The 12,517-nt window shown below is 54.4% G+C and overlaps 6 protein-coding genes across 6 annotated transcripts; 2 read left to right on the top strand and 4 right to left on the bottom strand.

Annotated features, from left to right (window-relative positions):
- Positions 1 to 220: 220 nt before the first annotated feature.
- Positions 221 to 1,933, bottom strand: BDV59DRAFT_206979 (major facilitator superfamily domain-containing protein; the record flags this gene model as incomplete). Its single annotated transcript, XM_073694906.1, has 3 exons — positions 221 to 284; positions 332 to 686; positions 736 to 1,933. 3 exons carry the CDS (start codon positions 1,931 to 1,933, stop codon positions 221 to 223), a joined length of 1,617 nt encoding a protein of 538 aa, XP_073553483.1.
- A 691-nt stretch (positions 1,934 to 2,624) lies between these two features.
- Positions 2,625 to 3,547, top strand: BDV59DRAFT_197598 (putative short chain dehydrogenase/reductase; the record flags this gene model as incomplete). Its single annotated transcript, XM_073692964.1, has 3 exons — positions 2,625 to 2,994; positions 3,049 to 3,267; positions 3,327 to 3,547. The coding sequence occupies 3 exons, from the start codon at positions 2,625 to 2,627 to the stop codon at positions 3,545 to 3,547; spliced, it is 810 nt and encodes a 269-aa protein (XP_073553482.1).
- Positions 3,548 to 3,726: 179 nt separating this feature from the next.
- BDV59DRAFT_197597 (uncharacterized protein) lies at positions 3,727 to 6,051 on the bottom strand (the record flags this gene model as incomplete). The annotated part of the gene is made up of 6 exons (XM_073692963.1): positions 3,727 to 4,103; positions 4,156 to 4,454; positions 4,512 to 5,632; positions 5,685 to 5,784; positions 5,832 to 5,886; positions 5,961 to 6,051. The coding sequence occupies 6 exons, from the start codon at positions 6,049 to 6,051 to the stop codon at positions 3,727 to 3,729; spliced, it is 2,043 nt and encodes a 680-aa protein (XP_073553481.1).
- Positions 6,052 to 6,377: 326 nt separating this feature from the next.
- On the bottom strand, positions 6,378 to 8,299 carry BDV59DRAFT_197596 (flavin-containing monooxygenase; the record flags this gene model as incomplete). Its single annotated transcript, XM_073692962.1, has 5 exons — positions 6,378 to 7,255; positions 7,303 to 7,371; positions 7,421 to 7,586; positions 7,635 to 7,993; positions 8,044 to 8,299. 5 exons carry the CDS (start codon positions 8,297 to 8,299, stop codon positions 6,378 to 6,380), a joined length of 1,728 nt encoding a protein of 575 aa, XP_073553480.1.
- Positions 8,300 to 9,813: 1,514 nt separating this feature from the next.
- Positions 9,814 to 10,555, top strand: BDV59DRAFT_167397 (uncharacterized protein). Its single transcript, XM_073687894.1, has 2 exons — positions 9,814 to 10,390; positions 10,437 to 10,555. Exon 1 carries the CDS (start codon positions 9,900 to 9,902, stop codon positions 10,062 to 10,064), a length of 165 nt encoding a protein of 54 aa, XP_073553479.1. The 5' UTR covers positions 9,814 to 9,899; the 3' UTR covers positions 10,065 to 10,390; positions 10,437 to 10,555.
- BDV59DRAFT_206973 (putative protein kinase) lies at positions 9,814 to 11,648 on the bottom strand (the record flags this gene model as incomplete). The annotated part of the gene is made up of 6 exons (XM_073694905.1): positions 9,814 to 10,390; positions 10,437 to 10,605; positions 10,654 to 10,964; positions 11,024 to 11,370; positions 11,423 to 11,468; positions 11,516 to 11,648. 6 exons carry the CDS (start codon positions 11,646 to 11,648, stop codon positions 10,194 to 10,196), a joined length of 1,203 nt encoding a protein of 400 aa, XP_073553478.1. The 3' UTR covers positions 9,814 to 10,193.
- Between the last annotated feature and the right edge of the window lie 869 nt (positions 11,649 to 12,517).

The following is a 12,517-nucleotide window of genomic DNA, read 5'->3' as shown; positions in this document are numbered from 1 at the left end:
TTGTAGCTAGTAGAGAGCTCCAGTTAGGGGATAGTATCATCATTCACCATTCCATGTTCTGAGAGCCTTAGTGTTCCTAACAAGTTACGTTGCCGAGGATACATCCCAAGCAAGACAAACATACGTCTAATATTAAGCAAATCAACCATTAATGCGCACTCTTATAACTATATCCCAAGCAATATTCAGACCCATCACCAACGCAGTAAGGCATCACGACCTACAGCCGATCCGCAATATTATGCCGATGGACCCAGCTGCGCGCGCGTTTCCCATAGATATACCTAACCCGTTAGCCCGGCCCAGTATCAACAGACGCACGGTCACTTACATTGGAATAGTCAGCAGGGTGACGCCCACCGTGATACCACCAATGGTAAAGAAGCAGTCGCGCACGCCTTGGCCCGCAATCCACCCGTTAGAGTAGAAGGTCAACCCACACGCGAAACAGTTCTTGACAAAGTTCATGGCGGCAAAGGCCTCGCCCGCTTTCTCACGATGGCAGTCCACGACATACGTCACCACGCCGGTTGTGCCCAGTTGCACGCCCAGGTTGATCAGCCCCAGACAGACGATCACCGGGACTGGCCACTTGTCGCGGACATACAGCGACTGGCCCCAGGCGAAGAAGCCCGTGGCTGTGAAGCAGAGGTAGGTGAGCATGATCGGCAGGCGAAATTCGGGCTCTACGGGCGAGTTAGCAGGGCTTTTTAATGTGGGAGATGGCGAAAGTACCATATGTTCCCTTGTTCATTCTGGCGAGTCTGGTGGCGACGCCGTCGACGAGCGGGCCGGCAACAATCGTGCCGATGAGGGACGCTACGAATGACGAGACGTTGGTGGCGCCGACGGCGCCGACGGAGAAGCTGTATGGCGGGGCGGAGAAGATCTGTGACAGGGTGAGGGAGATGAGCACCAGCCATGAGATGCAGGTGGTGAAGAGCAGGGTGGCCCAGAGGACGATGGGCGAAGCGAAGAAGAAGTAGAACGGGCGGATGAGCGTGTTCCAGAAGGAGACATGGTTGACGTAGCCGCTGTAGGGGAGGAGCTCGCGGGCCCAGGAGATGGGCTCCTCGGCGGCCGCGGGCGGCGCCGGGTCGTTGTATTCGAGGTGTTCGGGCTGGGTCTTGCCTTCGACGGTGATGGCTTCGGCGCCGGTGTCGATGTTCAGGACGTCGCGGCGGGTGTAGGCGGATTCGGGCATCCAGAAGAAGACCATGAGGAGGGTGAGGGCAAATGCACCGCCCATGCCGTGGAGGCAAATGCGATAGGAGCCGTACTGGATGACGGCACCGGCGATGGGTGTTGCTAGGTTGATTCCACCTAGCACGCCGAGGTTGAAGACCGCGTTGCGGAGACCACGCTCGTGGACGTACCAGATGTCGGCGATGGAGGCCGGCACCAGGGCCTCGAATGGGGCCATGCAGATGCCGCAGACGACGCGGGCCGCGACTAGCGAGGCGAAGTTCTTTGCTTCGGCGGCCCAGAAGCACGAAACCATGAGGCCAATGGTGGTGATGAGATAGATCGGACGTTTTCCATACTTGACGGCTAGCGAGTTACACATCAGACTACCGAACGCGACGCCCGCGATTGTGCTGCCCTGCACGCCGGACACGAAGGTATTGAGCGGCACGCCGAATTCTTTGGCCAGTGGGACAAAGGCTGCGCCAAGGAGAGGGCCAACGGCTCCCACGCAGCCGCATCCCCAGCCGTATGTGACAGTGAACAATTCCTTCTTCCACCGGGGCCAGTTGTAAGGGTCATTTGGGGAGTCGGACGGCTGGGGAACGAGGACGATCTGACCCGTTGGGTCGTGTTTGAGTAGACTGGGATCGATGCCGGCATAGTCCCCCGTCTGGCCGAGTTGATTCAACGGCGCTGTGCCGGGCACATGCTCCAGTTTGTCGTCTTCGAGGATACCGAAGGCCATCTTAGCGAGGAGAAAAGTGCAAATTTGCTAAGGAGAGAGTGGGACGGCGTCGTCCCACAGTATTCTGCCGATTGAAAGCAGAAGCAGAAGCAAGGGCAGAAAATTCTGCCTCAAGGAGATCCTGTCCGGCAATTAAGGAGACGGGAACATGCAGGCGGACGATCCGTCTGTCGGGGAGGATTTATATGCAGGCGTATGCAGGATTTGTTCCTGTACTAGTGACAGTGCGGAGAAGTTGGGGTTATTCCGTGCCCCGTATCGAGTCTTATCTGGATCCCATGGGGTTCCCCACGGGGTTGGATCCGGGGTATGACGGGGTATGACTCGTATAAGCCAGCCGGAGGAGCGATGGGCGAGTCTGGATCTGGATCATGAGGTCATGTATGGAGTCAAACGAGATGAAGGAGGATATCCGGACATGCAGAACTCCCACGGCCTCGTATAGCCGACAATGCAGATCAGCTGGAGGTAAGAATGGCCCGCTAATACTAGCGCTATACGGCGTACGCTCCAGGCTGCATTCAACGCCCGGAGGACTCCCGAGACCCCCCGGGATTCCCCCATCCCACGCCAAAGTGGGGAGCATGAGGGGTCGGCCCAATTCCGCTATAACACCAACAACATCCGTACTGGTACGTAGTACCTCACCTTCGCTCCGACACCCAACACACTCCCCTACACATCCCTCACCATGCGGAGCATCATTGTCACCGGCGGCGCATCCGGCATCGGTCTCGGCATCACCCGTCACTTCGCCGTCCAGCCTGACACCCACATCACCATCCTCGACATCAACGCCACAACCGGCGCCCATGTCCTCTCGGACCTGCAGCGCGAGTTCCCCGCCGCCAGCCTCAGCTTCGAGCCCTGCGACACCTCCTCATGGGAGGCCCAGGCCGCCGTGTTCGAGAAGGTGTATGCCGAGCGGGAGCGCATCGACGTCGTCTTTGCCAACGCCGGCATCACCGAAAAGGGTAGTGTCCTCGATGGCCTGCACGCTGCGGCGCCCGTGAAGCCGACGACGGTGACGCTGGACGTGAATTTTCTCGGTGTCATTTATAGTACGTCTCGTTCTCCCGATGTCACGGCTTGGGGCAATGCTAATTCCGACCCAGGTGTCAACCTCGCCGCGCATTATATCGCCAAAAATTCCCCGGTCGCCGGCTCGAAGGGGAACATCATCTGCACCGCCTCCAATGCCGGGATATACCCGTTCCCCATGGCGCCGTTGTACTCGGCCACCAAGCACGGCGTCGTGGGCCTCGTGCGGTCTCTTGCGCGCCAGCTGCAGAAAGAGCAGATCCAGATCAATGCGCTTGCGCCGGCCGTCATTCGTATGCCATTTCCCCGTCTGTGCTAAAATCTCGAGCACTGTCTAACGCCTACTCTACAGAAACCAATATCGCTCCTGACAGCGCCCTCTTCCAGTCCATGATCCTCACGCCCATGTCCACAGCTACTAGGGCTGTGGCCCAACTGGTCGAGGATACCTCGTTGACGGGGAAGATCGCCGAGCTGCACGGGGAGCATGTCACGTTTGCGGAGGCGCCGGCCTACGTTGATGAGGATACGGGGAAGAACATCGAGACGTTCTGGCGACTGGGCTACGCTTAGAGTCATGTAGAGAATGAAAAAAGTAAGGATAGTCATTATCGTATCTTCGTAGGTTCACTTTCTAAGCTGTTGCGAACGCCTGCTCTATTCCCCGCCATGCTCCGTTTATCCATTAACCAGCCACCGATCCAACGCCTTGCAACGTAAATAAAACGACATTGACTTACTATAGCGAACGCTCAATCAGCCTCATCCTGCAGGAGCACGTTCAGCCGCTTCAGCTTATCCTCGCAGTTGACCTCCATGCGCATCACCACGTCCACGCTCTGTTTCTTCGTGATGAGGAGGTGTGAAACGAGCCAGAAGTTGTACCCGTTCTTGTAGAAGCCCATTGAGATCCACTCGTTGTTGGACACCGTCATCCGTAGCGTTTGCCAGTGATCCCGCCACCGGGACAGGGCTGTGCGGATGGAGGCCAGCGTTGCGTCCTCGGGGACTCCGGACGGACGTGATCGGCTGGCTTTACCGTCGGACGGCCGACGGAAGTGTGCCCCTTGAGACAGTCGCGAGAGCGGGATCTGTAGCGTCATGTGCGTGTTGATAAAGGCGTAAAGGACTGTGAGGTTAGCAGGGCTTGTGATATTCTGCGGGGAGAATGAAGGACATACGGTGGATGAGGATGAACATGTCGAAGACAGTCACGCTTGTCAGGATCTCCGGGGTGGGCGAGAGGGACGCGGATGACGGCGAGTCCTGCGAAGTTGGCTCTTCAAACAACGCCTGGAACGCGTCGGCGATGGTGTATTCCCGCGCGAGCTGGAACATTGGGGCCTCGAAGGGATGTTCGGCGGAAAAGACAGACTCCGAGGAGGGGAAGTCGCATTCCATCTCGGTGTGAGTCAGGCGACAGGGGAAGTTTTGGTAGAACGAAAATGCGCAGTCGAGGAGCGAGATGATGTTCATGGTTCTGGCGGGTCAGTTGCCTGTCAGGCGAGGGGTTACGGGGTAGGAAACTTGGACTCACCGAATCCGACATTCCTTCTGAATCCACATGAGCTCGTCGGTGCCTTCGTCCGGCTTATGCCGACACTTCGGAAGACCCGTGTAGCGCGCAACCCTGATCACCTCGGCGAACCGGTTCTCCATCACCCGACTGCGCGACATGGGGCTCCCGGACCAATACTGGGCGACGCACATGATGAAGCCTGCCTGTAGGTTCTGAAACTGAAAGTCACTGAACTCGTAGTCGGTGGGACGGACGCCGGCGTATGCCAGACTGATCTCGTGCTCCGACGCAAAGACCTCGCTGGAAAACACATAGAGCTCCGCAAAGTCGATCAGTCGCTTCGCTGCATACGATTCCCTTTGATCGTGGGAGTACATGGCACCTAGGAACGTCACGGACACAAGCAAGGGCAGTGCGACGGTGTCCGGATTGAACGATGGGACGTGCAGAATGGGACAGTTTGGCTGCCAGTACTTGAAATACATGGAGACGAACTTCCGGATACGGGCGGTCGTCAGGAGGTAATTGAGATTGATAGAGATTTCCTCGTGAGCCTTGGGGTCGAGAGGGACAGACCAGGCGCGCGCTAGGAGTGCCTGAATCATGGCCGTCGCAAAGGGCCGCTCGGGCTCGTAAACGGGCTCCGTCGGGAAACCAAAGTTGGGGTCATCCGCGGGCGGAATGATGCCGGGGTAGACCATGCTGTTGCCGAAAGGGTCACTCAATGGCTTCTGCGGGGCGCCAAAGGGCCCATTGAAGAAGTCGAGGAAGGTATCCTGGAAGAAGGACAAGGTGGAGGGGTCTGAGTCGAAGGTTGGAGGGTAGCTGGATGCATCTTTGACGGGGTATGCCAGCCGTGACTGCTCGGCTTCTTCCAATTGTTGGTGGTATTCGAGACCGCGGGCGCGGTCGCTGCGCGGAGGGAGAAGGAACTGCTCCGTGAAGCTGTCTGTCCCGCCGTTGAGGAGAAATTTGATCGAGCCTCGATCGGATGGCGGTACTAGATCATCCGTGTGTGGCGAGCATGTGACAGGGCTGTCTTTAGTCTGTTTCTTACGGTCGTTATTGCACTCCAGACCTCGTTTCTGACAAGAACTGCACGGAGTGAGTCCGTCGCAACGGAGCTTCATTGCGGTACACTGTGGCGGTGAGCTACTATCGCTACCGTTCCCAGTGAATCATGACACTCACTGATTGACAGGCATGGCGCCGTCGGCCTCGCTGACCGGTCTCTGGGATTTTCTGATCGCCTCGTTTGGCGCAGTCGGTGTAATGGTCGCGCAGGTTGTCGCTGAAAAGTCAGTGCCCCGGTCCTTGCAACGATCGACAGGAACATACCAGCGAGCAAATGACTGGTCGCAGAAGACGCAGGAGTAAGGCTTGACGCCGGAGTCTGACGAACCAAAGTGGCGGGTTAACAAAGCTAGTTCGTGGAGGGTCGGACAACAGGGACAACAGAAGACGTACGGCGCAGATGATGGCGTTTCAGGTGATCAATGCGGGTGAAACCCCGCTGGCAGATGGTACAGCAGAAATGTTTGCTGGGCGAGGACTTCATGGCGAGACAACGAGCTGGGATGATGCATCGGGGAGAAGAAGAAAAGCCTGGGGAGGAAATTCCGGGGTAGAGGGGTGCTGAGTAAGCGACTGGAGACAGGCGTACCTGCCTGAGGGAGGAGGATTGCAGTGGTTTATGAACCAGCTAGGAAGGAAGGAATCAATGGGCATCCATAGGTAATACCGTATTCGTTAGTTACGGAGTTACGGATTAGTTACATGTCATGCTGACACATCTCGGCATTCCCTCCTTCTCCCATACCGAACATCATGATGTACTATAGACTTCATACCGAGGTCCTATACTTCTATACGCTATACTCCGAACTACTCCAACCGCCCCGGGAAATCAACCGCCTCATCGTCCAGGTAATTCACGTTAATCACCTTGTTCTTCTCGTTCTCCGTCCATCCATCTCCCAACCATCCGTTCGCATTGTTGTTTACATACTCGTACGCAAAATCCTCCCACCGGGGGTTCGCCAGCGTCTTCAACGAGTGGAGCGAAGACCCCGGCCACAGGGCCGTCACTCGCCCATCTTCCGTGCCGCCCTTGTACCAACTGCGACACTTTAGACTGAACACTGTGCGCGCAAAGTACTGGTCGCAGTGCTGCGTGAACCGCTCCACTGCCTCCTGCCGTACGCTCATCGCCCGGATATTGTCCCGCTGCATCTTCTCCACGCACTGGGTGAAGTAGTCCTGCTCCTTCTCAATCAGCAGTAACAAGTTGCCCTCGCCCAGCGCCGAGTTGGGCCCCAGGCTGATGAAGTAGTTCGGGAATCCATCCACCGCCAACGACAGATATGTCTCCGGAGTTTTCTTCCACCGATCGGCAAGGGAAACCCCATTGCGTCCGATGATGGGGAACCGCGGTGTGAAGGTCGTGTCAAAGCCCGTCGCGCACACCAGAACGTCGATCGGACGGTGCTTCCCGTCCGCTGTGACAATGCCATCTGCATCGACCTTGACGATCTCGCTTGTGATCACATCCACCTTGTCGTCCGTCAACGCCTCCAGATACCCCGGGCCAGGTGTCAGTCGGCGACAGATCGGCGGGAAGGATGGAGTCAGCTCGTCCAGGAGTTCGGGCTTGCGCGACAGACGCCGCTTCATGTTCTGGAGAAAGACATCCCTCGTTCCGATTTGCTCGGGTGTGCCGATGAGCGTCGCCCCATGGACGGACTGCAGCTCGAGCTCGATCTCTGCAGCCTTATTAGCGCCGTCGTAGTTGTAGATGGATGGAACGTACCTTTGCGGAATTTCTGGTAGGCCTGGTGATCCTTTTTGAAATTCTCAATTTCCTCCGGCGTGAAAGAGACTATCCGACTCGTTAATCAATGCCATCGTAGCTCGATCAGGGGCCATACAATTTTCTAACTCCGCGCCACGCTTGTCAATATGGTCCCGGGCGAACGTGGGAGACAGCCAAGTACGGCCCCGGATGTAGTGGTCAATATGTGTTACCTTCGGCAGCATTCCAGGCACGATCTGAATGCCACTGGATCCATTACCAATGACAGCGACTCTCTTGCCCTATAACCCCGTCAGCATTGAGCCTGCGAACAGCCATCATAAACCTACGCTATAATCGTAGCTCTCGTCCCAGCTCGCGCTGTGCATCAGCTTGCCCTTGAAATCATGCAGGCCCGGAATGCGCGGCCACTTCCAGCTGTTCAGGGCGCCCGAAGCCGATATTAACACGTCGCATTGGTCCTGAATGGTTGATTTGTTGTCGATATCTTCCACCTGCAGCTTCCATTTACTCTCGGTCTCGTTCCAAGTCGCCCCGCAAACCTGATGCTTGAACTTGACATATTTCATGCAGCCGTACTTCTCAACAACGCGCTTCCAATACTTGTGAATCTCTGGCGCGGACGCATAGAACGTCGACCACTCTTTGTTCGGCTCGAAGGTAGCCTGGTATGTATGCGCGGGGATATCTGGTCTTATTAGCTCTGAAGCACGATGCTCCCGTGTCGGAGGTACATACCACAGGCACAGCCCGGGTATCGGTTCTCGAGCCAGGTGCCGCCAATGTCGGCGTTCTTCTCATACACCTGCAGATCGAGATTCGGGATGCGCTGTCTGAACCGGATGGAGGCGAGGATGCCCGAGATGCCGGAGCCGATGATGACCACCCGCATCGGACGGCATTCATCGACGGATCGGTCTTCAACAACACATTTTGGCAATTTGGTTTCACTCTCGGTGGAACCACCGCCGAAGACGCGACTGATAGTCCGCATGGTGTTGGTGTTAGGGTGTGCTTGGTAGGGGGCTAGACAGAGGGGAAGGGTACAAGAATCTGCACTTCCCGGTTGACAAGTGGATGCTCCTGGCCATTTATAAGGTTAGGATGGAGACACAGCGAGATACCACTGTCGGCAGTGCGGAGTCGTCCCTAACTTGAAGCGGGATGGATGCAAGGAGACTTGCTCCCTGTGATGATCTCCTCCCCGTGCCCCGTCCAGGACGATCCGTAGACGAGCCACCGGGGAGGAGGGTATCGAGGGGACCAGGTCCACCTGATTGCGCATCGCTTTCTGCGACAGGCTCAAATTCCCCCTTTTTTGGCCATGTTTGCGCGTCGGGACATTTTGATGGCGAAACGATGCATACTGGCCGATGGCCGGAAATCCCCCGTCGTCTCCATCGATACCCCGCAAATTGTGGAGAAGCGAAAAGTGACAGTTTGGAGAGTGTGCGGAATACCCCCATAGCCGAGAACACCCACTTCGGATATAACGAACCGGTACATCCGGCCATACTCGTTGTAGATTCCGGGACATGCTTTCTGTATTTGCCGACATGGCAGATCTACACTACTTAGAAACTGAACTTGTGTGGGCGCGAAATGGTAAGGAGATCCGCACAGCAGTTAATACTGATGCGCCGCATTTATAACGTACGGTAACAAAGGGCATCTCAATCAAAATAGAGGCAAGTGCGTGCGCGGACCTCGATTCCTTGTCTAGCGAGACGAGTGCGCGCTGTCCCACAGGTAACTACTCTGTGAGTGGAATAAGCACTCATGTACACCCCTTTCTCAGCAGTATAATAGTATGAAATCCGTGACTGCAGACATTTTGTCTGGGAGCTGTCCTCATCTGAGCTATTGACCAATTTCAGTAACTATTTCCTGTCTAAAGCTTATATGGAGAGATTAGTGACATACTATAGGAAACGTAGAGTTTCTAGGTAAGAGCCAGCGTGGTCAGACCAGCTCAATAATTCATAAAAACGGACCAATGATTTCGCAACTGTCAGATCATTCTCGCCGTGCACCAGGAAATATATTTTAGGCACTGGACAGGTGCTGTATGGATAAATCTCATAGCTCCAAAGCATGGGAGTGGACGTCTGGTCGGCGGTGGTAACACCTGCAACTTTTTATGGATCAGAGCGCACGGTCGTTGTAAGCAAACAAATTGCCCAACACCTTTCAGCAGAGCTGCAATACTGTTATCGCTACTAGATATATCATTCAAATCAGGTAAAGCTTTCCGAACGGGGAGGAGTCATATTCTCCTTCTTAAAAGAGCATACCTACATTGGTTAGAGGCGATGAGCCTAAGCGGACCTGCGTCTGAGACTGTGCAATCAATGCATTACAGTCAGGGTAAATTGTAAGTCGCTATTAAAACTGTCGCGCAGTAGCTACTAATATCCTCTCAGAGCAATATAAGTACAGAAATAGCAGATTTCTTCAAGGACGCTACAAGCTTTCTTTAAAAACACATCCAAATGATCAGCAATGCCCCTCTTCAAACCTACTGCTCTGGACTCGCATTCTCTCCTACGGACAGTATTATTAAAAAGATCTTCAACGACCAACAACCTAGCTGGATGCCTGTCCTGCCGCAAGTACAGAAGTCATGGAGCAAAGATCTGCAGACGCCCGAGGGCCATTCCGATTCGCTTATCTCAGTGGCCTTCTCACCCGACGGTCAGAGGATAGTGTCAGGATCTCGTGCACCCAACCGTATGTCATTTGCATCACTTGGACAGTAGGCAAGGTGACGGAGAACGATCTAGTTGAGTTTTTTCGCGCATGGCCGTTTCACTTACCGGATCGTGGTACGGGATGCTTGAACAGTCAGGATTCTTGAGCGAAGAGATATCTATCTACAGATAGCCTCCTCACCCATTCGCAGGTCCCGTTTGTGGAAGCCACGGATGGGAAAGCAGGTCCTCCGCCGTGGTCCGGTCCTCAGGCCTCCAGCGTAGCATTCTAGATATAAGGTCTACAAACTGGGGCATTCCGTCGTCACCATCGATTTCCTTAGCCATAGAGACCAGGTTCTTTTTTCCGATGAGCTCGGGGAATTTGAATTGTCCTATCAAATCAGTTAGCTGTGTCTAGCTAGGACACAGCGAGCATACCCTTAGAATCAAAATACCGAGATGTTTCTTTTCCCTGGTCGAGAAGATCAGGTGGAGGGGGGCCCAGAAGGGAAATGATCTGGCCTAGATGGGCTTCGTCTGCAGAGCCTGAGTCGCGCGCGCCCGGTGGGGTGTCGAAGGGTCCGCGGCCATAGAACAGGTCCCAAAGCTGATAGACTATCAGTGGTGATCACAATTATGATAACGAGGTCTTTACCATAACTCCCAAGTTCCAAATGTCAACACTGTAGCTCCAATCCCCCCCGAGACAAACTTCCGGGGCCCGATATCCCTCTGGCTGGATGGGGTGGCTGTTCGGGGGGCCGTCACCACGCACGGCAAGCCCAAGGTCAGTTATTACCGGTCTACTCAGTTCGTCGGGTGACAGCCCCCAATAATTTCGAGATAGGTATATGTCCCGACCGCCCAGTTGTTTCCGTGGAGAGGGGTTGTTCATCTCATCTTGGGCGACCGAGTCCAGGATAGACGGGTTGCGTAGGGCCAATAAGATGTTCTCAGACTTGAGATCTTGTTTATCTGTTAGCTGTGACCGATCCTAGGAGTGAGTTGGTTGAAGGGCTAGTTACCTGTGTGAATAACATGGCATTCGGCGTGGAGGTACCGTAGTCCTTCTAGTATGAGTTTAGACACCGGTTTCAAGACATCGAGAGGGATTATGTTTCCTTGGAAACGATTCTTCAGCATCCATAGGGGTTCACAAAACGCGTCAAAGGCCATGCAAATATGAGTGCCGCCCGGGCCAGCAACACGAAACGAGTCTAACAAGGTGGCGACAAAGTTGCGGCCTGGATGCTGGAGATTTGCTTTGGTTATATGCTCGGTAATGCACAGCTCCTTCTCCGCAGACTCTTGAAATGCATAATTGTTTGCGTTGACTTTGATGGCCACATATCGAGGCGGAAGCCATCGCCACCTATCAATAGTAAGACAAGGCTTAAATATATTATCAGATAATCTTCACATACTGGTGGAGATCGCGTGCTAGCCACACTGTCGAACTGGTTCCCCAGCCTATTTGGCGGCAATTTGGTATCGGTTGTTGAGTATCTCATAAAGACGCACAGGATAAAAATGCCGAGGCTTATAATGGGGCGTGTGCTCTTCCTCAACCAGGTCGGCCGTAGGGAGTAACTTTGCTGGGAGGGTGGAAGGTTTGCAGGGAACGGACTGAATGATTTTTCTAAGGTACATGACCACATAGAGATGAGTAAGTTACACGCTGCCCACTATGGCATTGACTCTTGTTGGTCGTTTTGAAAGCAGGGGAGGCGGGTTTGTATCAGCGCAATGTGAGAGTCATGCGCCTCAAGCAACTTGTCATGTGATTTATGTTTACATGCCCTGTCGAAATATCCATTCAGAGAAACCCCACCAACTAATCAGACAGAATAATACTGTGCTAGATGAGGCCCTGCCGCTTCCTGAACATCAAAATGTGAGTGAAACACCGCAGCGAGCCACAAAGATGAGAGCTGATTGAGGTGCACAGCGCTTAAGAGAGCGTCAAGGGACTAGGTGACCGACCCCTTAGAACTGATTTAGCGGGATCGCACGTGTGAGCCGAAGTGTATGGAGGTCATTAGTGAAAGCGGCAAAAGGTTCCCCTGAGATTGGGTGGCCCTTCTTCCAATGCTGGTAGAGGACTTCAGTTATTTCAAGTTCATGAAATCCAGTGTTCCGCGCCGCTAATATCCTCTCCTCCATGCTGGAAGAGAACTTCCATGATTCTAGGACCATCGTACATGGTATTCCCTGCTGCTGCGTTGATCACACCTTGGTGATTGTTGGCTCATAGTTTCGTTCTCACATTTGTGGAGCACTAGAGCGACTTACGCCTTCAGAGCAACTCTTGGCTAGGATTGAGTAACGGTGGTTGGCTTACAGTTACTTTTCGTACCCACTTCAGCGCTTCAGGCCCGTGGGCACTCTGAAGAAATCGAGCAATCGCATACCATGTGTCACGGCACCCCTAGGGCACTATTCTCACATTACAATGGCCAGAGGTTGGCACCCTAACACCAGAATATGAGTAGAAATCACCAAGATAGACACGATGCGCG

Source organism: Aspergillus ambiguus (genome assembly GCF_047715705.1).
Source record: "Aspergillus ambiguus strain CBS 117.58 unplaced genomic scaffold BDV59scaffold_1, whole genome shotgun sequence".
NCBI classification, from domain to species: domain Eukaryota; kingdom Fungi; phylum Ascomycota; class Eurotiomycetes; order Eurotiales; family Aspergillaceae; genus Aspergillus; species Aspergillus ambiguus.
This window is presented reverse-complemented; position numbering and strand designations above follow the sequence as displayed.